At 42.5% G+C, this 26446-nt stretch overlaps 6 protein-coding genes across 8 annotated transcripts; 2 read left to right on the top strand and 4 right to left on the bottom strand.

The window, feature by feature from the left end:
- Window positions 1–254: 254 nt before the first annotated feature.
- Window positions 255–1465, bottom strand: LOC108600427 (AF4/FMR2 family member 4). Its single transcript, XM_017987995.2, has one exon. The coding sequence runs from the start codon at window positions 1439–1441 to the stop codon at window positions 503–505; it is 939 nt and encodes a 312-aa protein (XP_017843484.2). The 5' UTR covers window positions 1442–1465; the 3' UTR covers window positions 255–502.
- Window positions 1433–9054, bottom strand: LOC108600425 (transcription factor GAGA). Of its 3 annotated transcripts, XM_017987994.2 has the most exons (7): window positions 8891–9054; window positions 7717–8132; window positions 5095–5560; window positions 4705–5034; window positions 4511–4648; window positions 2852–3330; window positions 1433–1519 (listed from the first exon to the last, which is right to left on the bottom strand). In XM_017987994.2, the coding sequence occupies exons 2-7, from the start codon at window positions 7906–7908 to the stop codon at window positions 1457–1459; spliced, it is 1668 nt and encodes a 555-aa protein (XP_017843483.1). In that variant the 5' UTR covers window positions 7909–8132; window positions 8891–9054; the 3' UTR covers window positions 1433–1456. The 3 variants fall into 3 exon arrangements, with proteins under 3 accessions (XP_017843483.1, XP_017843482.1, XP_017843481.1); XM_017987993.2 differs by lacking the exon at window positions 1433–1519 and having other exon boundaries at window positions 2053–3330; window positions 4705–5031; window positions 8891–9053; XM_017987992.2 differs by lacking the exon at window positions 1433–1519 and having other exon boundaries at window positions 2053–3330; window positions 8891–9052.
- A 1358-nt stretch (window positions 9055–10412) lies between these two features.
- On the bottom strand, window positions 10413–12034 carry LOC108600428 (tRNA-splicing endonuclease subunit Sen34). The gene is made up of 5 exons (XM_017987996.2): window positions 11955–12034; window positions 11812–11898; window positions 11499–11759; window positions 11334–11441; window positions 10413–11273 (listed from the first exon to the last, which is right to left on the bottom strand). The coding sequence occupies exons 1-5, from the start codon at window positions 12001–12003 to the stop codon at window positions 10951–10953; spliced, it is 828 nt and encodes a 275-aa protein (XP_017843485.1). The 5' UTR covers window positions 12004–12034; the 3' UTR covers window positions 10413–10950.
- A 301-nt stretch (window positions 12035–12335) lies between these two features.
- On the top strand, window positions 12336–16125 carry LOC108601075 (alpha-1,3-mannosyl-glycoprotein 4-beta-N-acetylglucosaminyltransferase B). The gene is given in 8 exon segments (XM_017988969.2): window positions 12336–12692; window positions 13036–13119; window positions 13198–13430; window positions 13657–13815; window positions 13818–13886; window positions 13889–14407; window positions 14409–15401; window positions 15403–16125. Coding segments are annotated over 5 exon segments (1845 nt in total). The 5' UTR covers window positions 12336–12692; window positions 13036–13119; window positions 13198–13430; window positions 13657–13689; the 3' UTR covers window positions 15541–16125.
- Window positions 16126–17173: 1048 nt separating this feature from the next.
- On the top strand, window positions 17174–18574 carry LOC108598231 (alpha-1,3-mannosyl-glycoprotein 4-beta-N-acetylglucosaminyltransferase B). Its single transcript, XM_017984847.2, has one exon. It carries the CDS (start codon window positions 17174–17176, stop codon window positions 18572–18574), a length of 1401 nt encoding a protein of 466 aa, XP_017840336.2.
- On the bottom strand, window positions 18563–24684 carry LOC108598230 (tyrosine-protein phosphatase non-receptor type 23). Its single transcript, XM_033293435.1, has 11 exons — window positions 24543–24684; window positions 23974–24324; window positions 23524–23922; window positions 21697–23467; window positions 20713–20909; window positions 19714–20655; window positions 19528–19656; window positions 19294–19475; window positions 19052–19239; window positions 18883–19002; window positions 18563–18832 (listed from the first exon to the last, which is right to left on the bottom strand). The coding sequence occupies exons 1-11, from the start codon at window positions 24624–24626 to the stop codon at window positions 18720–18722; spliced, it is 4476 nt and encodes a 1491-aa protein (XP_033149326.1). The 5' UTR covers window positions 24627–24684; the 3' UTR covers window positions 18563–18719.
- Between the last annotated feature and the right edge of the window lie 1762 nt (window positions 24685–26446).

Here is a 26446-nt window from a genome sequence, read left to right as displayed (position 1 = left end):
TTATATTTTGTTGCTACTATTTTGTAATTGAAATTTGTATATTACACTTGATATTGTTTAATTGTTTATGCATAAACTGTGTTGTGTATATATTTGAAATTCGGAGCTTAAGCTTTTATATGGTACAAAAATAAATTTCTATATGCCTTCAAAAACGATCATAATTTGTTTAGTAAACCAAAACTTGACAATTTGATTTACGTATTTTCAATTTATACAAATATAAGTATACAAACTATAGAGAAATATATGCTTAATAATATTTATTTTATGTATATACAATACAAATGGGGGGGGTGTTTGAGGAAACTAAGAAATTCTAAGAGCTTCAGCACGCTATACATCGGTATCGATTAAGTTATAGAGTTTACATTGATTCTGTCAATTGTTTGGATAATTACTACATATTGTAAATTGTAAATTGTGTGTGAAAATGTTTTTAAAACTTACAAATTACTAACAGCTACACATACATGTATATAGATTAGATATAACATTGTTACTACTGCAGATAAACTTCCTGCACATCATGATGCTGCTGTGGATCATGTTCCTGCATTTCATCCTGCAGCTCTAATTGCTGATGTTGATGGTATTGCTGCTGCTGGTGATGTTGCTCCTCCATAATAGCCTCGCTATCATCATATTCTATTAACTGATCATCTACATCCTGTTGCTGCTGCTGCTGTTGTTGTTGCTGCTGCTGCTGATGATGATCTATTATAATATGCTGTTGCTCTTGTGTATATTCCTGTTGCTGTTGCCAGCGCAGCGGCGGCGGTGTTGTGGGTGTTGCCGCTATATGTTGCACAGGCTCGTGCATAATTGTGTTGCTAGTTGCTGTGGTGGTTGCTGCTGCTGCTGCTGTGGTCGTCGTCTGATAAACTGTTTGCTGATTCCGTACAATATGACCGGCGGATGTGACATTGGTAACGCTGGCGCGCTGATTGGTGCGTGTTAGCGTTACGGTCACCTCAGAGCCAAGGCCAGCAAAGGATACGTTGGGTGTTGTTGCTACGCTCGTTGCTGTTGCAGCTGACGCTGTTGCTGCTGCTGCTCTGGCCTGAAGTATTTTGCGTGTGGGCAACTGATGTGAACTGCTGCTGCTGCTGTTAGTAGTGTGTGTTGCTGTTGCTGCTGCTGCTGACGCTGTTGCTGTTTGTGGCACATAATTTATAAGCAATACGCGTTCGCCGTTGGTTGTTTGAGCGGCATGACCGCGTAGAATGCGTCGCTGTAAATTGCTGCCAGCTGTTGAAGTCGCTGCTCCAGTTGATGTTGTTGCTACTGTTGATATATTGCTGCTGTTCACTGTTGTTGTTGTTGTTGTTGTTGCTGCTGCGCTGCCGCTACTGTTGCCGTTGTTAAGCTGCTGTTGTTGCTGCTGCGCTTGCTGCCCACCGCCCCCGGGTCCACCACCTCCTCCAGGGCCGCTGGTCATATCGTTGGCTCATCATTACGTATTATTACCGCCTTTCAAAATGAAAACCTTCTTTACCAAAATGTTCTTATTGTTGCCCTAGGGTTGATTGATACGTAAATGATTTGATTTGATTTGATTTTATGAATGATTTGAGCGACATTTATATTTGTTTTAGCACAATTTGAGGTTAGAGTTGGTGAGTTAACAACGAGGCAGCGATAAGAGAGAGAAAGACAAGATAAAAAACGGTTCGTTAATGATTTGCTTATGGGCAACCAAGTGCATGAGATATGGGATAATGCGCAATCTTTTACAAGATTTTTTTCACAACAACAAATGGAGCGTTTGTATGAATTACAGTTAATGCTGCCAAATATTTAAAACATGCATAAAGAGTTAGTAAAATAGAGCATAAGAATCAAAAAAAAAAAAAGGATACGTTTATTCAAAATATAAAAACCAACACCAAATAGAAAACAAAAAAAAGAAATTGTTTTGAAAATTTTTTATTTATTTTTTTTTTATTTTATTTATAAGTATTAAGGTATTTTTGTTAGACAGCTTACATACTTATTAAGTAAGCAAACTTATCTAAGAAAACATAACTTACTTAAAAGAAAATTTGCAACTATTAAAATAAAAATGAATTAATTGTATATGTATAAGTTTTTGTCTATAAAAGCGCATAGTTTTTTTTTATACAGAGCTGCACTACAACAAGAACTACCCACAGATAGTTTCGGGCTCAGAACTACTACGGCTTATACATAGATATCTGTGGCTTGGGGTTTTAAGCAGACAATTTTGGCTTTTGTACAATTATAAAGAAATTATATAGTATGTCGACAAAGTTGAAAATTAATATTGCATAACTATTGCACCATTCGGGATGCCTATGAACTACATAGGATAGGAAAAAGGAAAAACTACAGCACAGTAACCATAACGCGCGCACTTAGAATTAACTAAAATATTTAGATATGAAACCAAACTAATTGTAGGCGAAACAAACAGTTAAAATTTTACAAAATTGTACAACAGAAGAATTAAATAACCAACATTTGCTTAAACATTGTAGAGCAAACTTTGTGAATGACACTAGCTTAAGGCTAAAGTAAATATTATTAAAATAACAAATTCAACAACAATTTAAACAGGTGTCATAATCGAAAAATAACTGATACAAACTGATACAAAATTTGCTCTACAATTGCCAATTGTTAGATTTTTAAAAAACAATAATTTGACTACACGCACATTAAATTTAAAACCAAGTCAAAAGATTATTAAGCTATCAAATAGTGGAGCTCTACTATATAAATCGGTCCGTTGCGTCATTCAAAGTGTCTGTTGTGGTTGTTGTGTTTGTTGCTGCTGCTGTTGTTGTTGTTGTTGTTGTTGCTGCTGTTGAAAGTCTGTCATATTCACCTGATTGATGTTGCCAATGATTTGATGACCTTGCAACGTCTGCACTTGAGCTATAGATAAGGGCGTGCCACTCTCGCTGCCATCGCCGGACTGTGCCACCAATTGCTGATTGCTCGCTTGCTGCTGCGCTGCTGCTTGTGCGCTGGTGGTTGCTGTGGTAATGTTGCCCGACGAGTCAATGATTTGATGATGCTGCAGCTGTTGCTGCTGCACTTGCACCTGCTGCACCTGTTGCTGCTGCTGCTGCACTTGGCCGCTGTTGCTGCTCACTGTCATAGCTTGTTGCTGCTGCTGCTGTTGTTGTTGCTGCTGCTGCTGCTGTTGTTGCTGCGCATCGGGATCCTTTTTGACTTGCACACTCTGCAGCGGATGTAGAGATTGCACGGTCTGCACTTGCGGCACGCCGCCGCTGGAGCTTAAGTTGCCACTGCCGCCTGCAGAGCCAGAGGTGCCGCTGCCACTTTTCTTACCACTGGTTGCTGCAAAGTTGGGAAAACCAAAAGTCAGAATTGTGTGGCCAAGACAGAGACAGCAAAGAATCTAAAACAACGTAGACTAAAATACAATTCAAGCTACAAGCTTAAATTGAAAGAGCTTTAGCAGCATAAAGTATAGTGTAGTGTGTGTGTATTGTGTGTGTGTGTGTGTGTGAGTGAATGCATGAAGGTTAATAGAAAAATTTGGACAAACAAATGTTTACAAGTTAATGGGTTAAGTGTTAGCTTTACAGTATTTTCTTGCTAATTAAACAACGCACACAAATTAAGTAGCCAATTGTACAATACAAATAAGAATTAATTGCAAAAAAATAAATTTTGTTTATGTAAAAATGAAGTACATATATATTTATTAAACAATTTGTAATATATAACTAAATATATATTGTTTTAAAAGTGAAAACTTAAAATGAATCTTTTTGCCACAAAACTTAGAGTTAAAGTTTAAGTTGTTTTCGCTTTTTTACATTGATATTCGTTACTTTTCTTTTGTTAAATTGTAGAGTATTAAGCGTTTATATGCAAGAAAATACTGCATAACAAATTTTGTAGTAGTTCGGTTAGAAAATGATGAAAAACTTACAACAAAAATTATGCAATGATGAAAAACATTTGCATTTTGTTATATACAGAACGTGTGTGTGTGTGTTAAAATGTGCGTATGTATGTGTGTGTGTTGTGGTGTGGTGTGTGTATGGAATGGAATGATTTGGCAGCTTGCAGCAGTCGGCGCAGCTTTATTGCGTCTGCTGCTGCTGCGGCAGATAAACTTGATCGCCAACAATATGTATAACATTCTGTAGGCCTTGCGTGCTGTGCTGCTGCGACTGCTGCTGATTGCCACTGCTCTCATGCTTAACGCTAACACCCATGAGATGACCGCCACCCGCTGTATTAAGTGTTGTTGTGCTCAAGTGTTGTTGCTGTTGTTGTGTTTGATGATGTTGCTGCTGCTGCTGCTGTTGCTGCGGCAGCACTGTGCTGGCCATTATAGTATTACTATTTGCAGTGGGCGTGGCAACGACTCTAGTGAGCGGAGTGCGTGCACCGCCTGCAACAGGCGTTGAGGTGGCTGATGAGGTGGCTATGCTAGTGTCGCCCTCCGTTGTTGTGTTAAATTCGCTGCTGGTGTCAAATGTCGTATCATTATTACCAGACTTACTTTTCTTCTCCTTTTTAATGCCCGGCTTGGCAAAGTGCCGCAGCTCGAGATGGCGACGCAAATTGCGCGATTGACGTATGACGGCATAACAAATGGGGCAAGTAGCTGGTTGTTCCGATTGCGAGCGTGAGCGTGGTTCTAAGCATAAACGAGGATAAGTAAATAGAAAGTACTCCTAGCTCAGTGGCACTTACTTTCTGTTCCAGGCGGATGTTTGGTGCGCTTGGCCTTGGGTGTTGCCGTCGTGCCGCTGCTGTTGCCTGTAACTGTTGTGCCTGTTGCCGCTGTGATTTCGCCTGTTGCCGCATTTGCCGCTTGCACTGGCATCATATTGTCCGGATCCATGGTTACAATTGAGTCGACCTTTTGCCCCTCGCTTTTGATGATGGGTGTGCTGCTTAACAATTGTGCTTCGGCGCCATTTTCATCCAACACTTGTTGCTGCACCACTTGCTGTCCCGACGAAGTTGGTGTGCCCATTATAGTATCCATGCCGTCCATTTTGCTGATTTTCGGTGCCGCTGCTGCAAGCAACATACACAATTAGTTTAAAATTACATTAATTAATGAACTTTTGCACATACGTGACATTTTTTTAACACGTGGCTTGCGTTTGCGTGCGGGCAAAAAACTTTGTATAACGGCCTGATCATGTTTGGCTGCATCTGTGGTCACAATCGTTTGCTGGTGTCCGCTGGCATTGTTCTGGTTCGTCGCTTGCAGTATTTGTCCTTGATGATGTATATCCTCCACAACCTGTGCGTGCACAGTTTGCTGCGGAGCCGTGGCTATGGTGGCGATTAGTTGATCCTGATCATGATGCTGTGGTATCATATGCTGCAGTTGTATCGAGTGCGTGGTGTAGTCATCTTTAGTCACTGTCTGCGGTGCGAGTCCTTGTATATTGAGGCACTGCGCTGCCTGCAGCAGCGATGGCAGCTGCGCATGATCAACGCTCACCTCGCCGCGATATACAAATTCCAGCAGCGCCTCCAAATCGTTGGCATTAACGCCAGCCAACATTACCACTGGATGCTTGCATGGTGTGTTCTACAAAAGCAAAATAAAGAGCAATAAGAATAACGCAACGCCAAGAGAAAGTTGCTTACAAAGCCACACACTTTGGTATCGAAATTTCATGCACACACTTTTAGCTGGGTAGCCATACAAGTTTCTCCTGCTTTCTTGTTTAGGCGCTCCAATTGTCGTTGCCGGTTGCTGCTCAGCGAGCGCGTAAACAAAAGCATTGGCCATCAACAGAGACCCAAAACGCAAAGCAAATGGACAAAACACAGTCGTTAAAACTTACTCGCACACACTCACTTACACACTCTCGCACACACACACACACACACACACACTCACACAGCAACACACTCTGAGCATAACAATAAACCGGCTTTTGATTACGCGCGCTCTGCATTCTGCTGCAGGATTGAGGGGATGCTGTCTGTCTGTCTGTCAGTTGGAATTGAGTTTTCCCAAAAAGAAAGAGCGGCCCTCTCGCTAAACATTTAATTAGGAAGCATTTCCAGAGGTGCGCTTAAAATGCTGAGCGCATTGAGCGCTCACCCTCAAGCAAAACGAAATATTTTTTGTGCCTACACTCCCGCTCCCGCTCTCTCACGCTCGCTCTCGGCTCGCTTCGCTCTGTCTTACCCAAACTCAATCTCTTGAAAATGTCATACAGCCACTGCGTCGCACATACCACACGCTCTTTGAACTCTACACTCCCTTTTACTTCACGGCCTAACAGCCAGCCTCTCTCCCTTTTGCCCGCTTATTCTACTCTGCTCTGCCCGCTGTGCTCTGTCGCGTCGCTCATCGATTTTTTCAGAGTATTAGTGGTTGTTGGCTGGCTGTGTTGTGTTGTGTTTCCCCTGGTTGCATTTTTCGCTTTTTTCGTCTGCGGGAGCGGGAGCAACCAAGAGCACTGTCTACGTATTCTGCGTGTGTATGTGAGTGTAACGAGATCAGTATTATTTCTCTATGTAGTATCACTCTTGCAGAGTTCACACACAGAGCAGTCGACCAATTTAAGTTCTTTTCTGAGCGACGTTTATAAAAATTACGCTCTGTTTACTTTTTGTATGGGGGAGTGAGCGTAAAGCCGTTACCTCAGAGCCCAGCCAGCCAGCCAGGCCAGTCAGGTGTTGGGAGACGCTCTCTGTTTTGGTCTGGATGCATATGAATAACAATGAGTTCGGCTAATTGGCGCGCAGCTCAACAAGAAATTAAATGTAGTAAAAATAAATGCAACGAGTACGCATATAGATTAACGTTTTATTAGATATACACATACATATGTACAGTAAAGCCCACAGCAAATAAAAAGCATATCATGTGCACAAACAATCGAATGTACATTAAATATTTTATATACATGCCAGCTACACTATTTTATCAGCAAGTTTTGTTAGACAAACTCCCCTTTCTATTATATGCATGTACATATTTGCCCCATAGTCAATATCAACTGTACAATTCAAAGCACACACACACACACACACAGCCAACAATACATACATAAATACATATAAGCAAAAAAGAGGTCGCGCTCGTGTGCACCCAACAACAACAGCAAACAGCTACAAGCAAAGCTGCGAGCAAGAGGCACTCTGTCGTCAGTTGGCGCTCTCGCTTGCGCTCGCTCTAACACATTTGTGTTGAAAACTTGGTGCTCCAACCTTTGCGCTCCCTCTCCCCACACACCAACGCACACTCTCGCTCTCTCTGTCTTACGCTCACGCGCACTCCCATCAAAAGCTTACAAGTTCTTATATGTTGGGCTCATGCTGCTGCTGCTGGTGGTGGGGAGAGAGGCGCAGCGCAAATGGTGAAACGTCAGCGCACAAGAAGAGTACGCAACTCATTCAACTCAATTGACAATTGAAAACTTGTACGAAAATCTCTAGAAAACTAAAAAGACACCAAGTAGGAGATGATTTTAGGCCGTCGATGTCTCCGTTGCCATGACCAGAGCGCCAAAAATTCAAAGCCAGGAGCAGAGCAGAGCGCGAGTGTACACGTCTCCAACTCACACGCACGCACACAGATACTCACACACACTCACACACACACATTAACCTATTTGGCAAAGGCGAACAACGACTTTGGGGTTTCTCTGTTTACAAACTGTACGCAAGTGGGCACAACACATGCCGAGTTAAAGCATTTGTTGAGGTTATGTGTGTAGTACTACTCACCTTTAGCAAGTCCAGCAGAAATGGAGAGGCGGCGCATAGCACGATTTTGTGGGCCGGAAAACTGCGTCCGCCGGCTGCCAATGTGCAATCGACTAGATCGCCATGGCAGCGCAACAATTGTATGGCCGATACCAAAGACGTGCCATAGTCGCCCCAAGTGAGCGAGTACAGCGAATTCATTGGCAACGACATTAGGGCTGCCGCGTCCAAATCCAACAGTTGTTCTCCAGCGTTGTAATTGTATTGATTGCTATTTGTGGCCAACACGACGAGGCTGTTATTGCTACCGCCGACACTGAAGGAAATATTTTAAATAATAGGCAGCAATATGAATGCTGCCACTGAATCTCCGACGACGTTCACAACGAGAGCTCCAACACGGAATGGCGCGCAGCACAGTGTCTCGGTGTCTCCCCCTGCAAAATGAGTAAAGAGCATAAGCAGATGAGCAAACAAATAATATACAACTCATGTGCTCTCGCTCTCTCGCGAGAAATGCTTTTTTATGTCAGTCTCTGTCTCTGCTCTGCTCTGTATATATGTATATGTATGTGTGGGGCGCATATTCTCCACGTTGCGCGCTGGCCCCCATTTAACCTCACACACACACACATACATAGACTGTTTAGTTTTGCGCTGCGAGCGCGCGAGAGCGAGACAACAAGAGAGCAAGTTTTACAGCTCACAGTATGAAATGTGGGCCGCCCCAACGACCGACCCCCCCACTCAGACACACACACACACACACACACAGACACTCTGAGCAAATGACGAACGTATGGAAATGCATGACTTTAGACTTGGAAGAAGAAAAAAACACATTGAACTGACAAATAAAATTTTGTTCTTTGCATATCAAATATAAATAGCGCGCCAACAACACTAACACCAATAACACAAGCACACACACACAAACACATATATATATGCGCTTCACACACATATGGCAATATGCATATTTCGTTCTGGTTTTTCTTATATTTCAGTCTTTTTTTTATTATTTCGTTTTGCCTCTACGCTTGTACAGTTAACGCCACGCATTTGGTTTTTTTCTTTTCTTTTTGCGTTTGCAATTGTTTTATAACTAAACTTTATTCACTTTTCTCTGTTTGTTTACACGCCGCTGCTCCCGGAGCGAACAATTTTTATATGCATGTTGAAATTATCTTCTCACCGGAGCGCAAAGAAAAATCTGCTTGCTATGTGTATTTAATACACACTCGGTTGGTTTGCTTTCCCTTCTTGGCCGCCGTTGCGCTCACGGCTCTGAAATCACTTTTTGGCTCTTAGCTGTTTTTTGCTGCTGCTCGCCAACGTTGAATAACTCAAACTGAAAACACTGAGCATTCGATCGAATTACGTTTTAGTTAGTTTAAGTCTCTATACGGAGAAAATTTCTGATCATGCGCACAATACACATACACATAAAGTTGTTTGGTGGTGGTTTCTAATAGAGTTGTTCATTGCAGTTCAATTGAACGATTGAGTTCAGTAGTTCAGTTGTTGGTGAACGAACTAATCAGCTGTATAGCTGAGTCGTCAGTTGTTTAGTCACCACAATGGCGATCGTTATGTCCAAAAAATAAGCAATGATTTAAATTAACAATTGATGTATTATATGACGAACGATAATGCGATTGAACAGCAAGCGGAGACGTAGTTCGTTCGTTCACTTCAATAAGTAGTTCAATTGAACTTATTCTGAACGACTCGACACAGCTCTAGTTTCTAATCCATGTGCATGGGCCTGTGTGTGTGTGTGTGCGTTTGTATGAAACTGTTGCTAAGGTGAGCGCCTGAGAGTGAGAGAGATGGCTGGCGCTCTTGAAAGTACAGTTGACTAGCGGCGTAAACGCAAATGGAAGAGCAAAGGCAGATAAACAATATAAAGCGTATATGTATACAGAGTATGCACATACACATGTGCACATATTTACATGCATACGTAGAATTTACATACATGTATACACATATGTGTATAGCTAAAAACAGGCTTGTCTTGTAAAATAAATATAAATGTTTAGCTACATTAGAAACGATCATTGAGATTATTATACATGCATATGATGTGCCGGGTGCGCTCTTTTTCTGGACGTGCTCTTCTCCGACAATCACCTGTTACTTTTGACATTGCATCCCAGAGACAGCGCCGCGATACTGCCGCTCGACCCTATTTTTATGCAGATCAAGTCCCGCTTAAGAGCATTACACTCACTCACACACACAAAGAAAGAAAAAACAAGCTGTTGCTGGCGGGGAGAGCATGTGACCAGGAGAGTTCTAGGCATTACTACTCAGAGCGCATATCAAACAACGCAAGATTACAAAATTTCTCTGTTTTGATTTTGATGCGGCAGCAGCGGAGGCGGCGACGGCTGCTGCTGCTGCTGGTGCTGGACATGAGAGATGTTGCCGGTGCCTCAAAATCCAATCAGTACCCCAACACAGTTGGCATTGCTTACGTGAAAGTTTTGGGTGGCGCACAAAGCAAAACAAAAAATCTGCAACAAATCAATTTTGCGCCAGTGTGCAATTTACTGGCACGACATTACTTGGCCTCGCCCCGTCACATCCACTGCCCCCCTCCCCACTGATAGACATTAACGTTTTTGTTCTTGTACGCAGTCTATTTACTAAAAACTAAATGCTATAGGCACACAATAGAAAACAAAAAAATACATGAAATGGTGGTGAATTTTTCATTTACATACAATTTGTAGTTTTTTTATTTAATACAATTGGGTTTCCCGCAAGCGCAGACCTCAAACATCTCCACGTTGTGAATGTCGTAGCAATAATAAACTCATTTTTACATACAAGCAATTTTAACCTGTGTCTGCTGTGCCAGTTTCCCTCTCCTGCTGCTGCTGCGGCTGATTGTGAGATATAAGCTGAGAGACACACCGCACAGTTGAGAGGAGAGGACGCATGTACTCCAAGAAATTTTGAAAAGCGTACCACAAACAACGCTATCCAAGAGTTTTTGTTATGCTTGACTTTCCCATAGCATTATATGAGTGCGCGCACACATACATAAACGCACTCTGAGCGCGACAAGGGAGAGAGACGACAGCTCCGCTCTGTTATTGTATCCGATTTCCACAATAAAACAAATCTTTTCGAAATTGCAGCATGAGATCTGCGCTCAGAGCGCGAGCACGAGATACAAAAGAGCCACGTCGATTTAGAGATACTCTACAAAAATGAAGAGCATGACTCTTCACTCTAGCTAAATCATTTGCTTGGATTGCACCAAGCGACGGTTTGATAAATTATTTTCTTATTTTCAGCTTGCTCATAAGCAAACACACAGCTTTTGTTTACGTTAACAGACAAACGCACTTTGGCGATGAGCTCCAAGGGCGCTATAACGGGTGTGGCCTGTAGTATAATTATGTGGGAGGCGTGGTAGAGCATTGGATCCCCTGGATAAACAAGAAAATCTGCGCCAAAAGCATCGCCAGCAGTAACAAATTTGCCAAGCTGCCAAAGTTCATGGAAAACTCGATATTTCAGTGAGCTGCTGTCGAAGATTGTTTCGGTATAGAGCTGTCCAACTATATAATAAAATAAAGTTATTAACGACTGTAAACATTAATCGGAGCGCGTATTCTTACTGTGCTTAGTGGGATGTTCACAAGGCAACTCCACTAGCGCATTTTGTGTATCAAAAACAAAGCTCCTGTCAATCTCTTCGAGCACATCCTTGGCAGTAAGTGAGGCCGCTATGTAAGGCAATAATAATAGTATATTCGATTTCAATCTATATCGGCTAAACTCACCCTCCTGCGTTTTGTTTTGTTTCAACAACTTGTTGCGTTTGCCCTGTACAATTTTGTCCAAATGCCTCTCCGTTTCGCGCAGCTTCTCCGCTCTTAAAGCATTCCCTTGTGCATGTATGCGTGCAGCTGCCGCTTTTTTATATGTCTCCAAGCTCTCTGGAGTTGGTTCCTTTGTCAAATCCTTGGCTTTGCTAAGCAACACGCAAATGCCTTCATCAATGAGTAACTGCGTTTCCCATTTGGTCAGCGCCACAGGCATAGCTGGAAGTTCTTAATTAAGTTAAATTTCATATAGCAAGTAAGGTTAACCGACCTGTCCCACTGCTGCTCCAGCCTTTGCTATTGGCGGTTCCCACGAAAGCTCCTATTATGTGGTATTTTCGCCGCAGCTCCATATAGTCTGGAATACACTAAAAGTTACAGCATATAACACAAACTATAATAATAATCAGTTACCTTCCACATTAAACACATAACCGGTGCCGTTTAATAGAGTTAAATACATGTTTAGTCAAGTTTAATTTACTAAACTTTATTACAATTGCGTATAGAATGACAGTGTGCTGCAGTGCTGCCACTTTAGCTTTTTTTCTCAATTGAAATTTAACTAAAATCCGGCTAAATTTGTAACAAATTGTGCAGAATAAGTTCGATTGAACTACTTCTTAAAGAAAACGGAACGAACTATGGTGAGCAAATCTAGTGTTGACTGCCAAGCTTTTTATGGCTGACAGTGTGTTGCTCAGCGTTTTTGCAAATGCTAAGGTTATAGTATTTAAAGTATGACCAGCTGGTCATACTGCTTGTTATTGTTGCTCTCGCTCGCATTGTTGCTGTTGCTTTTAAGGCGTTAAATTAATAATTTTAACTTTCCAAAAGCAGTGCACAAAATGAAAACAAGTGTTGCTGCAAACAAGTGCTACCAAATTTGAAACGCCATGTAGTAGTTTTTAAACAACAAAGTGCGTGCGAATATTTGCCAAGGCGTATGGCAAAAAAAAAAAAGAAAAGCAGCAGCAGCGACAACCACCTAAACAAACAGCAGACACTTTGCGTTTTAGATTATTACAGTCCAATCAGTTCCTATTAACGCAATTAGCGTGTCTGTATCGTTTAACTAGAGTTGCGTAAATTACGCACTGATTGTTGGCATTATTTGTTAAGGCACAGCAATTACGCCGAGTACAAATAACAGTAAGTAAAGCGGGTGGTGGTTAACTGTGCGGGTGTGTGGGTGTTTTGCATGTGGGTGCCCCAAAGGGAGTACATATATGGATACAAACGTATATATATATACTAAATATGCTGTTTATTTATTAATGTTTGTGTTTATTGCTTTTTGTGTATTTCTCTCTGGGAACTGTTAATGTTCACACATGCCATATGGGACTGTTGGCCTTAGTGTAATTAGTGTCAAATTAGTTCAAATTGTTGGCAGTTTAAGCTAGAATATTATAAACAATTGCCAGTATTAGCAGCTTAAGTTATTAACATCCATGCGCTTATTTCTTATTTTTCTTTTTGCACTTGTTTTTAGCACCGCCGCCGCCAAACCCACCGAAAGGCAAGACGCAGGCAAGCGGAGAGAACAATAGCAGGAACACTTTTGTCGCTTGGCCCTGTAAATAGATTTCACATATACACACAGCTATATACACACCAATGTACATATATATTATACAACTATTGTTGCTTGCAGCTAGTGCTGGTGGCGAGAGAAAAGCGACAGCTGTATTATACTCAAAGCTAAAGACGTTAACAAACAATAAAAAAAAACGGAAAAACGGTCGACCGACCTTCGCCTGGCGCGCTAAGTAAAAATGGTCTATAAAAATTGTGCATTATAGACTGAAATTAGTCATAGAGAGCTGGTGGAGACTGAACGCCTGCTGCAGCATTAGCCCTAACGAATTAGCAATGAGGCGGCGCTTGGTAAATAAAATGGATACAATACAAGCTCGATAAGGCAAACACTAAAGGCCTGCCAATGCTTAAATAGTTACTGTAACGCATTCATAATTAGCATTGACTAAATATGAATATATACAAGGATTGTCTGCACTAACGAGTTTGTACTGTTGGCTCTTAAGTTGCTGCTGCTTTTGTATACTCAAGTGTTTTGTTGGCCTTTAAAATTAAACTCTCTTGCCTTTTGCAGATGTTTACCTAGAACCTTCACGTGCCCAGCAAAATGTTCAAGATACGTCAACGTAGCTGCATGTTAATAGCCACGGTGCTAATACTAGCGCCTTGTGTTATAATCTTGTTGGTCTTGGGTCCGGAACTATCCACCGAACAGTCGCTGACGCAACGTCTTAGGCCGAATGCCACATGCGTTTGCAATATTTGGAGTCCATGTATCGCGCACGGCAGGAGGATGTTGGCTTTGCTTTCACAGTATCTTGGGCCAGCTGCAGTATAACAATGGCAGCAATGTTACGGTAATGAGTCCGCCACCACAGCCAGTGGCTAATTTGCTGGATGCACTCAGTCCGGAGGCGCGTCAGCTGCTGCGCAATGCATCGCATGTGAGTAAAGCTGTAGCAGCAGGAGCGGGACGCAATCAGAACATACGTCTGCCCAATGCGTATCACTTTTTGCCGCATTTGTTGGATGATCCGGCCTCGTTGCGACCCGCTTATCTACAAAGCAAAGGACGCAGCGATGTCAGCATTGTGCTGGGTGTGCCCACAGTGCGACGCGAGAAGCAGTCCTATCTGCTAGGCACACTGCATAATCTCATTGAGAACATGAACGAGGAGGAGCAAAACGAAACGCTCATTATTGTTTACATAGGCGAAACGGATGCGGAGGCGGTGCAGTTTATAGCAAAGCAAATCGAGGGTAGCTTTGAGCCGCATTTGGAGAGTGGACTGATTGATATTATAGCGCCGGCGCCTAGCTACTATCCCAAACTTTGAGCGTTTGCGCATTACGCTCAACGATCCGCTGGAGCGCGTCAAGTGGCGCAGCAAACAGAATCTCGATTTTGCTTACTTGATGGCCTATGCGCATGCCAAGGGCACGTTCTATGTGCAGCTGGAGGACGACATACTAACCAAGCGCCAGTTTATAACTACAATGAAAAAGTTTGCGCTCATCAAGAGCGCGCTGACCAAACCCGATCAACCTGCCTGGTTTGTGCTGGACTTTTGCCAGCTGGGATTCATTGGCAAAATGTTCAAGAGCGCCGAGCTGCCTTATTTAATCACCTACTTTCAAATGTTTTACAATGACAAACCTGTGGACTGGCTGCTCACCTACTTCATTGAGTCCAAGGTGTGCCGCACGGACAAGGATCAGAAGCATTGCAATCAGGAGAAAGCCAAGTACTGGCAGCACTTTCGCAAGTCGCTGTTCCAGCACATAGGCACCAGTTCCTCGCTTAAAGGCAAGGTGCAAAAGCTAAAGGACAAACAATTTGGCAACAAGGTGCCCACATTCTATGCGCATACGCACAATCCGCCAGCGCTGGTCAAGTCCAACATTGCGCCCTATAAAAATTATCTCATCAAGCGCGCCTATCGTGGCGAAACCTATTTCTGGGGACTGCTGCCGCAGCCCGGCGACATGGTGCAGTTCATCTTTGAGCAGCCCACACTGCTGCGTCATTATCTCTTTCGCAGCGGCAACTCGGAGCATCCATCGGATCGTTTCTACAACACCACCGTGGAGCTGCTGCCAGCCGACAGTCTGAGCGAAAACTCTTCGGTCTGGAGCAGCTACAACACCACAACAGATGGTTATTTAATTGTGGGTGCTTTTGATGCCATGGGCGTTGCCGAGGGACTGCTGGATGCCAAGATTGGCGCGCTCAAGGAGCTGCGCTTGCATGTGCACAGCGACAGCGAGAACTGGGCGCTGCTGAGCGAGATTAAGCTGGAGGAGGTGGGCAGCAATGTAAGCAACCTCCGATGCTAATGCGGCCAAGCCGCGTTATACTGCAGGCCGGCTGATTGCTGCATCGTCATCAGCTGCCATAGCAGCGGGATTAGCGTTAGCACATCCCAATCTATTTTCAATACAATCTATAATAACCTAAGTACGTAAAGTAACGGTAATTTTATTTCAGCAATGGCTAAAAGACTTTCGCATTGAGTTTCTAAATTATTCCAATATTTGTATTTGTTAAATTGTTTTAATTATTAAGCTAGATTTCCCGTTACTTTATGATCTGCGGCTCTATATTTGTATGTCTCTATATGTCTATGTGTATACTGTGTATATTTTTGGAGCGCTACTTTTAAAGCCCACACTCTACATGTCTGTAAATAACCAAAAACTAACCATTTGTTTAAAAGAATTTTTGATAAACAGAAATCTCAACTGTGCAACAAGTGCCCCTTCAAATCTTAAATAATACTGTACATAGATCAACAAAATTTAATAATTTGTTGTGCTATGCAACTTTTCATTTAATTCCTAGATGTTGTTATAATTTCAAAAATTATGCTCTAGCATTCCAATTTGTTAAAAACGTTTTGCGTCCCAAGTTTATGTTTTTTTTTAAATTTATTCTTAAGCAGCCATAAGCAAACGAATAATAACTTTAGCATTGTTGCTTTTGTTAAATGTGATTTGTTAATTTTTATGCATTAGCCCAATGCATTAAATACTATAATATAAATAAAAGCTGATTAGTCATTAAAAATAACTAAAAATTCGTAACAAAATTTATAAAATAATTGGATTGCCAAATTTATTGTAGCCATTAAAATATTTTACACAACGACATAAAAAATATTTACACTTGGTTCCTGTTTGCTTAAGAAACAAAAACTAAACGCTATTATTAATTACTTTTTGGTTATAGAACAAATATTAGACTGCTTTAGTCTGGCTTGCTTAATTTTTGCATATATACATATATTTTTTTATATACATGATATTAATGATAAACAATAATTTTTTGCACAGCTGATTTGAATTGAAATAAAAACAACTTAGTAAAATGCAATAGTAAATTAAAGTAAAATACAATAAATTAGCCGCACTTAGACGAACAACTGAACAGCATTAGCAAATGTTTAATAATGTTTTATAAAAGCGAACAAATTACAAATTCTCAAGCGCCAATAATAAACAAATGAACCACGCACGCTTAACGTATTCGAAACGATGTGTGCTATATACTAAATGTAAGCTTAATAAATGTAAATAAAATTAAAACAATGTTTCTATTTTTTATTTAAACAGGTGAAGAGCGAAAAAGAATTAATAATAAACATAAAATTGAAACTAGAGTATGGAGTGATTTTCAGATTAAGCAGCAGCTGAAGCAACTGAGTAAGTACTAAGTATAACTAAACTAAAGTAGTTAGCAAAGAAGTTTAAATTGTGTGATAAAGTGTAGTGTATAATTAGTATAAAGTGCTGTGACAAATTAATTAACTATGGCTGTGCTTAACATTCCCTTTATTTTTTTTTTCCCTTTTTTTTTTTTTTTTTTTTTTTTTTTTTTCTTTTTTTTTTTTTTTTTTTTTTTTTGTTTTTTTTTTTTTTTTTTTTTTTTTTTTTTATAGTAGTTGCTCTTGTTTTTTTTTTTTTTTTTTTTTTTTTTTTTTTTTTTTTTTTTTTTTTTTTTTTTTAATTAACTATGGCTGTGCTTAACAGGAAAATGAATTTAAAGTGCAGGCAGTTGGCAATAAAAATGTGACACAGTGTGATAAATAAATATGTCGAAATTAAAGTTATTAATAGCAATAGCGCTACTAGTGCAAATTGCTGTATTTGTTACATGGCTTGTAAGCTTTAAGCCGGAGGAAGAGATTGCTCTAGAGAAGCTTGGCGGCAACGCTTTTCGCTTTCCACCGCATTTGCTGTATAAGGACAACTTGGAGTTTGGCTACATCAGCAGTAAGAATAGGTCTGACTATAACATAGTTATAGGCGTTACAACCAAATGGCATCGCAAGGGCTGGCCGCTGATGCGGCTGCTGCACAGTCTTATGGAGAATATGAATCAGCAGGAGCGTGAGGAAACGTTGATTGTTGTGTTCATAGGTGAAGTCAATATGCTGATAGTGCAGCGCATAGTGGATGAACTGGAGCTGCGCCACAAGCAGCACTTGGAAAGCGGCTTGATAGACATAATAGCGCCGGATCGGCATTACTTTCCAGATCTTGAGCAGCTGCGTCTGCAGCCAACAGACACGTACGCGCTGGTGAAGCAGCAAAGCAAACAAAACTTGGATTTGGCATTTCTTATGAGCTATGCACGCAACAAAGGACTGTTCTATGTGCAGCTGGAGGATCACATGCTGAGTCTGCAGCCGCAGTTTGTGAGCACTATGAAGCGCTTTGCTTATATCAAAAGCGCCTTGGGCAATCCCAAGCTGCCCAGCTGGTTTGTGCTGGACTTCAATGCAGCCAGCATAGCAGGCAAGCTCTTCAAATGCGCCGAGCTGCCTTACTTTATAAACTATTTACAAATGTTTTACAACGATATGAATAGTCTGCAGTTGCTGCATTTTTTTATACAAACTAAAGTGTGTTATCATCAGAAAATGAGCGAGCTGCGCTGCGAGCGCAACATGCAGCGCTATTGGCTTAAGTACGACACAGCGCTGTTTGGCCAATCTATGCTAACCAAAGTGAGCTCCACCACAACAGCAGCGGTGCCGCAAACGCGCGTGCTGGTCAGCAGCAGCATGTCCGCCTATCAGCATTACATTCTATCAAGTGTTTATCTAGGCGAGCGTTACTACATAGGGCGTCTGCCCGCGTTCGAGGAGCTGCCGCAGCCTGGCGATGTGGTGCAGTTCATCTTCCAGCAGCCCACACTGCTGCGTAGTTATATCATACGCAGCGGCAGCACAGCGGAGCCGCTGAAGCGTCTCTACAATACCAACGTGGAAGTGCGTCCTGCGCTAGAAATCGGCGCACTGCAGCTGGCTAATGAATACAATGTCACCGAGGATGAATTCTTGATTGTAGGCGCTTTTGATAGCCGTGGCGTAGCTGCGGGCATGTTGGATGCCAGCATAGGCGCTTTGCAGGAGCTGCGCTTGCGCATCCAAGACTTTAGCGATCATGAAGTGCTGCTTAATGAAATCAAACTGGAATTAATTGAATAGCATTTAATAGACATACATATGACGGTTACCAATACTTTTGCTCAACAATTGTTTTTAACATATGAGCGATAGTCGTTAAGTTGTATAAATATAAGAATTACAAATGATTACAAATTTTAAAGCGCTGCTGTGGTTCAGTCGTTGTTCATTTCATTTTCCACAATGCATCCAGTTCGTTCAAAGGATCTTTGTTCTCCTGCTGCTCCTTTGCAGTTACCTGCGGTGCCATTTTCATTTGATATGAGGTTATAATGCCGCCTATAAAATAAATAGCTAGAGTAAATATTAAACTTATGGGCCGTACGTACGTTTGTTGAGCACATTGTGCGCATTGCTAAGCACAATTTGCATCGATTGCTCCAAGCTGGCTGCATCACGTAGCGAGTGCTGGCGCTGCATGCAAATGCGCGTCCACACATCCACCACATCTAAAATGTAAACAATTAATATTTATAATTTTAATATGCGCTTACTTACTTATCAAAATGGGACGCTTGACCTGCGTGCCTGTGAGCGCACAAATTCCTACAGCCAGCAGCTCCGAACGCTCCGAGCCTGTTAGGCAGCTCAATATCAGCGGCGATGTGGGCGCATTGGCAGCCAAACAACGTTGCTGATGTGTCTGCAGCGCATTCTGCGCTATGCTTAACAATTGTGTAGGCAAACTAAGCAAACAGTACATTGATTTAAATATTTAATTAGTTGTATAATAAACCTACGCCTTGGTCCATTGCTTAAGCTGCAGCAGCGACAAATCCAGCACTGCATCGGCGCCATGCATGGACAACTTCAGCTGATACTCAGTGCAGTGGCTCAGCTGCTGCAGCTTAACGCAGTTCACTGTGTAGTCATCATAGTGTGTGGGCTGCTCCAGCGCTTGTGGCCAGTATGGATCAAAGAGCTGCGTGACATAGAAATGTTTAACTGTTGTGCAATTAAATTTATATACTTACCTCATTTGTTGTATGCAAACAAACAACAGTGCGCGACTTTTGCGACCAAATCATGGACCAAAAATCGTTTATAGTATTCGCTTGTGGTGTTTGGGCTATAATAATGTGTGGACAGCCGCTGCTTAGACTCTGTTAAAGCAAAATATATTTAAATACACAGCACAGCTGCTAGTTTGCACTACTCACTTCTATTCTGGCTGCATTAATATAATCATCAGTTTGCTTGTCCAGCTTTACTCTTGCATGATCGTAGGGCAAGCAGTCCAGCGAGCGATTCTTCTCCGGAAACAACTTGGCTATGGTGGTGGTGCGCTTAACGCTTGCATCCTTTTCCAGCTTCTGCTGCAGCTCCAGCCACTTAGCGCCCAGTTGCGTATTGCCATTTAGCATTTTAACATGCAAACTTTCCACTAGCTTTTCATAGCTTTCTACTTCCTTGTGAAAATATTTAAGTGTCTTTTCGTCGTTGAAAGCATCATGCGCACGCATTTGGAATGTATTAAGTGAATGTCCATTGCTAGTTTGTTTCTCATTGGCGGAATGTGTTAATGAAACCGAATCCCAATCAAAGTTCTCTAGCGAGCTCAAATCAGAGCAGTTACTAAGATTGCTTAGACTGTTTTTGCGTGCTGCTGCTGCTGCTGCTGGTGTAGGCGAAGCTAGCGGCGAGCTGGCGGCAAGCACAGGCGCTTCCACAACAGTTTCAACAGCAGCCACTTGGCTAGCTGGTGGCGTTGGACTGGCTACAATTTGTGGCTGCAGCAAGGGCGCTGGCACTGCTGCAGCACAATCAATATCCAAGTCACTAAGCAGATCTACATTGCTGGCGGCTTTGGGTTTAACTGCTGCGGACTGCGCACTCGATGCATATGGCGCGCTGCTAGTGGTGGTTTGGGTATTGGCAATGCTGCTGCCGCCGCTTTGCATGTAAACACTGGACGTGGGTGTGGGTGTGGGCATGGGTGACGCCAGCGCTTGCGGCTGTTGTTGTTGTTGCTGCTGCTGTGGCGCCTGTGCGGGCGTCTCGCCATTGGAATGATAGCCATAGGGTGGCGTATAATAGTTGGCAGCAGTATCCTGAGCTGCTGCTTCTTTGTCAGCAGCTTTGGTGTGTGACACAATTGGTGACTGCGAGTGAGATTTTTATTAGTTTTAGTATTAATATTTTATTGTTTAATTACTTACATCAAAGCCTGTGGCTACATTGCTGCGATTGGCCGCCTCAGAGTCTGTGGTGCCAACATTAAGCTGCTGTCCGCTTTGCGTAAATTGTCCATAGCCTTGAGACATTTGTGTGGGCTGCTTGTCCTGCTGATAGCCGCTGCTGTACTCATAGATGCCCGTTTGTGGATTGTAGCTGTAGCCAGGGATGATTGGAATAGCTCAAGTTGTTTGCGGTATAAGCAGCTGGCTGTGACTTGGAGCTACAGTTGCGAGTTGCTGCTGCTGCTGGGCGCTGGACTTGCTTGTTGTGGATACTGCAGCTGCTGTGGTGTTTGAGTTTGAGCATAGTTAACTGCTGTAGCATAAGTTGGCGCAGTTGCTGCTGCTGGCTCGTACGTTGTTGATGTTTCTATTAGTACTTGCTTGTCTGGTGTTGTGGGTGCACTAAGCTTGTTGTGGTTCGTCTTTTGTTGCATCATAAGGTTGTTGTGATTTATGCTAATGGCTGCTGCTGCTGTTTGTGTGTCGCAAATAAAAGCTGTAGCTTTGGTGCTTTTGTTGTTGCTGCTGTTGTGGGGCAACACTGAGGCAGGTCGGCTGTTGGTTGTGTTTTTGTTGTTGCTCTGCTTTTTTACATACAATATATTTCTTTTATTTTTCTCTCTTGTTTGTAGCATAAGACTGCTGGCTGGATCTTGTGTGGCTCTGCTGTTGCTGTTCTTGTTGCTTGCTTATAGAGCTTGCTGCTGATGTAGCCAATGGCTGTGTTGGCATAGTTGCTGCTGCATTGCTTGTTGTTGCTGTTGTTGCTGCTGTAGTTGCTATGAAGAAAGTTGTCTTGAAACTTAAGTAACACAATCAATTGTGTCTAGCCTGAAATTCTTTATTTTTTCCTCTCTCTCTCTCTTTTTTCTCTCTTGTCTTTTTTTTTCCTTAATGGTGTGCTGCGGTTTTATAATTATATGCCAACTGTCTGTCATTAAGCATTTCTTGTCGCTTTGTTTGGTTTGCTGTTCTGTTGTGTTTGTTGTTGCTGAGCTGACTGCATGCTAAGCTGCGCCATGGCGCCTTGCAAGGTTTGAGAATTTGGCGACGCCTGCGCTTTGTAAGCTGGCGGCGCTATATGCTGCTGTTGCTGTTGATACATGGGATTGGTATAGCCTGCAGCTTGTGGATCAAAGTATTGCTGCTGCTGCAGACTGTAAGGCGGCGGTGGCTCATTGGGTGCGGCAGCAGCAGCAGCAGTCGCAGTGGCATAGTTGGAGCAAGCAGCTTGCGTAGGATTCTCGGAGCCAACTGGCACTGGACGCACTGTATTGACATAACTGCTGGCATCCAAACTGGGCTGTTGTTGCTTGGCTTTGAGATAATCACGCAGCTTGGGCGTAGCGCTAATAGGCGTGGCAGTTGGCACTGCAGAAGCTGCTGGCGCTGTTGTTGTTGCTGCTGCTGCTGTTGGGGGCGTGGCTTTGACGCTTTGCAAACGCTGCTGACGTTCCTCGGTTTGCACATCACGCGCTGATTTGAAACGCGTTAGCAGCTTTTGCACATTGCCCGCTAGTTTCTTATAGAACTCCAAGCCCTTGGCAGACTTGGCCAGCAGATCCTCATAGACATCATAGCTTACCGACAAGCTGCTGTAGAAATGCTCGCGTTTTTGTTTAACATCCTGCAGCGTCTTCAGCACAGGTGCAGCTCGCGCATAAGCTTCGGTTAGCGCTTGTAAAATATTTTGCTGCGCCAGCACATTCTGATCCAGCAGCTGCGTCAAACGCTCATGCTTGGCCAGCTCGTTGGCAAACAGCACTTGCAATCCCTCCTGAGCGCCATGCGCTATTACTTTGCTGGTGATATCATCCTCATTGATAGCAATGCGCAGCTCGGCATGAAATTGTGCGCGCTGCGCTTTCATTTCATTCACTTTGTTCACAATCAGTTTGACATCCTTGAATATTTCCGCTGTGTTTAGCTCACAGCTTAGCTTGGGCATTAGTTGTTGTATTTCAGGCAGCGGTCGCGCTAGGATTTTTAAATTGTTTACATGCAAACTCATAGCCTTGCGCAGTGTATTGTTGGATTCGCCTGCTTTGGCATGCGCTTCGCTATACTTTTGATATTCGCGTGTTAGTTCGGTTATGTGCGCATTGGGCGTGCGCTGCATGCCGCTGGCAGCTTGAAATTCACGCTCTGCCTGCGCCTCGGCGTCCAGCATATGCGTTAGCTCGTTCAGATTCGTTTCCACATCGGCTGTTATCTCTGCCAGCTGCGACATGGCTTCAATTAAATCGCTTATTGCTGTTTTATTCGCATGCAATGCAGCACAGCGGTCCACAATGCCCTGGGGCAGCTTGTTGGCTTGCTCCTCATTGATATTCAAATTATCCAAAGTCAGTGAGCTCATGTAGCTATCCAGCTGCGCATCCTTTTCCTCCAGCAGCGCACCGTATTTACGCAGCACTTTTGCCTTTTCCTCACTGTACATTGAGCTGGCCTCGTGCGCTTTCATGGGCACCAGCCGTGCAAATAGATCAGTGCCAGCTACTTCTTCGTCGGTTATAGCAAAGCCTATGCCATTCACCAGGTTAGCGCCTTGCACAGCAGCAATTGTATTAAGCTCTGGCACCGCCTCATGATATATAAACTCATTTTCATTTTTGGCATTTTTGCGCTTAGCCTCCACCACATCCGCTGTAAAGCTCAACGAATCATTGATTTCCTTTTGATCCGGCAAGCCTTTGGACTCCTTGCGCGCCTCCTCCAGCTTGTCCCAGGCAGCCTGCATTATACTACATTTAATTGATACATATATTAAATTAAATATGTGCATCAAACCTGATATAGCGTTACACGCTCGCCCATTTTACGCTGTTCCTCTGCGTGCTGTCCTTGATACAAATATAATATGCAATTCAAATAGTTTATCTTGAAGCGCACATATTTTTTCCATAATTTGTAAACAGAGTTGTCTATAACTTGCGCCACGGCGCCATCGTCGCCGCCAGTGAGCAAAGCTGCCAGAGCAGCGCCGTAGTAAACCACAATCTGCGCAGTCACCTTGGCCACCACATGTGGCTTGCGATTGTCTATGAGCGACTTTTCCAGAATGCATTCCTGCGCTTGAGCCAAGCACACTTGCTGCTGGAATACCAACAGCTCGTTGGTCATAAAGTCACCGCCACTGCCAACATTTGCATAACGTTCTCTAAGCTCATTATAAGCCCAAGCAGCTGCCTACAAGTGTATTTGTTAATAAATTTTAGATCAAGCGCATAAATTTGTTACCTGGAAATGCGTGCAGGCCATTTTCATGCCGTCCACATCGCCGCGCGTTACTGAAGCGCCGGATTGTGTATGGGATGCTGCAATATTAAAGAGCACTGCAGCGCGTTCATAACGCAAATCGCTTATCTCATGCACTGCGCTATGGTAAAGCTCCTTCCAGCAAAAGGTGAAAATACTGCGCTCGGCTAGCTGTGGAAAGCGATTCTGCAAGGCGTGTAGCTGGCAATAATAACGTTTCATTATCGGTGCACCATCCTTGGTGGTGCGCATAGCCTGATTGCGTAGTGTTTCCAAAGCATGAACCTCTTTGGAGAATGCCTCCGGATCCTCATGATAGAATTCAGCTATATACTAAAAGAGAGCGCGTGATAATTGTTTATTATTGTATTGTTTGTTTATCAGACAATGACTGCTGCGACAAACGCAATTACGATGACTCAGTCCGACTGTCTATGGGAGGCTCACAACACAAAGGCAGCCACAAGCTGTGTGTGGGCGAGAGGTGTGGTGTGTAGGGAAAGCCGACAGACAGTTTAAAACCAATTAGACTTTTTCTTTGGCTGCTTTACCTTTTTCAACGCTGCAAACGATGTGCCCTCTGGACTGGATTTGAGCGCAAACCAGAGCATGTGCAAACGCGGCACAGCCTCCATTGTTTTTTCCAATTTTATATTTTATGCTGCTGGAGGAATTTATTTGTATAAATACTATAAACGATTTCAAAGAAAAAATAAAACTGCAGTGCAGTGTGCACGTATTGCGTTAAATGAAAAATACCAAAAGTGCACATGAAAATATACTGACAGCGCAGCTTGACCAACACTGGTTGAGTACCAAGGCAACTCTGTTTTAGTACAACGCGTGGGTGGATCGTAACAAAATTATAACATATGCTTTATTATGTAAAAAAATTGTTAATAAAAGCTATTGGTGCATGTCTATGATATTGTTATAGCAATTCATAGCTAGATGGTGAGATAGCTAAACAAAGTTTCCATTTTCCATACATGTGCCAAGGTGCTGCAGCTAAAACTCGCTGAGCTGCGTTTGCTGCCTTGTGCGATCCCCTAGTTAAAGCTTTTAGATTTAAATACAGCAGCTACAGCATTTTAATTAATAATTGCAGGAACAATCGGCATATACAGAATATGTTTTAAACGATGCAGAATGAGTTCAACACTATGGAGAGTAGAGACAATAATAAAGCGAAACTACGCACTTAAATGGAAATCAGGCAGATGTAACAAAAGCTTCTAGAGCAAATGATAGATTCCACTCCTTAAGACGCGTAACCCTTCAGGCTCTCTTCAACTCCATAAGCAAAAAAGTGCTGCGCCACGCAATTTCCTTGACATGGTGAGTCCAATTAGCAACTATTTATATTTGAATGCACATTGCAAACAGTTTTAAAAAGGGCACGCAAATTTGATATACAACAGACCATAAATTTGGGTGGATAAAAGGGTAATACACCTTTGTCTTAATCCAGACTAAAATTAATGCACAAAACTAAATTATGGTTGTGCCAGCATAAATGAGAATTTACATTTTTACCAACAAGCGTTGACAGCAGCAAACAATAAAAGCGACAAATGGTCAGAGGGCGGGATGCGGGGGTGGTGATGCTAAAATACTTGTAGTTTTATTTCAAGTGGGGTTAGGTTAGTGGTGGGGGGGGTGCAGCCTTTTGTTGTGCGGCAAGCGCTCTTCAAAAACACTTTTAGTTAATTTCATTATTTATATAAACATTTTTTCGACATGCTTGCGGTTTGACAAAATAAAATAAAAACGAGTAAATGCTGCTCTCGTAATATTTTTAGCACTTCCTGTGCGAAATGCTAGCCGCATACTACGAGAGAGCGAGAGCGAGAGCGAGAGAGAGCGAGAGAGCGGCAGGCCAACTATGCACTTCCTGTCATTGTCTTTGGCTAAGCGCCACTCCCTCTGTGAGTTTTGCGTAACCCAAAATGTTGTTGTTAACATTTCCGCTGTTGTTGTTGTTGGCCACATAATTCGCATGGCTAACAACTGCACAAGAAGAATTTGCTGTGAAATTATTATGAAACATTTACAATTTGCACATGGCAAGTGTTGCTCACATACATTTCTCTGTGTCTTTTGTGTGCTTTGGTTTTAATCCATGTTTTTACTATATATGCAATGCGTTTATGCATTTAAAAGTCAAGTGAAACTTGCTGCATTGTTTAAATGCTTTAAGTGCATTTAAGCCAATTTGAAATGTTTTGCTGGCAACAGTTTGGCAAAGAAACTCATTAAACTTATCACCTTGGGCTAACAAATAACAAAATGGCGCTTGACCATAAAATAAACAGCAATAAACATTATACAATGGCCATGTTGGTCTCATATGCGCGAGTGCAATTAAAAATAACAAAAAAAGGCAGTTAAATTTCAAATGTCCACACATATGTTCGTTATGCGGGGCTTAAGCAAAGCACAAGATAAACAGGGT

This window comes from Drosophila busckii, chromosome 3L (assembly GCF_011750605.1).
Source record: "Drosophila busckii strain San Diego stock center, stock number 13000-0081.31 chromosome 3L, ASM1175060v1, whole genome shotgun sequence".
Classification (NCBI taxonomy): Eukaryota; Metazoa; Arthropoda; class Insecta; order Diptera; family Drosophilidae; genus Drosophila; species Drosophila busckii.
Note: the sequence above shows the minus strand (reverse complement) of the source record. Positions and strands in the feature narration are given on the sequence as shown.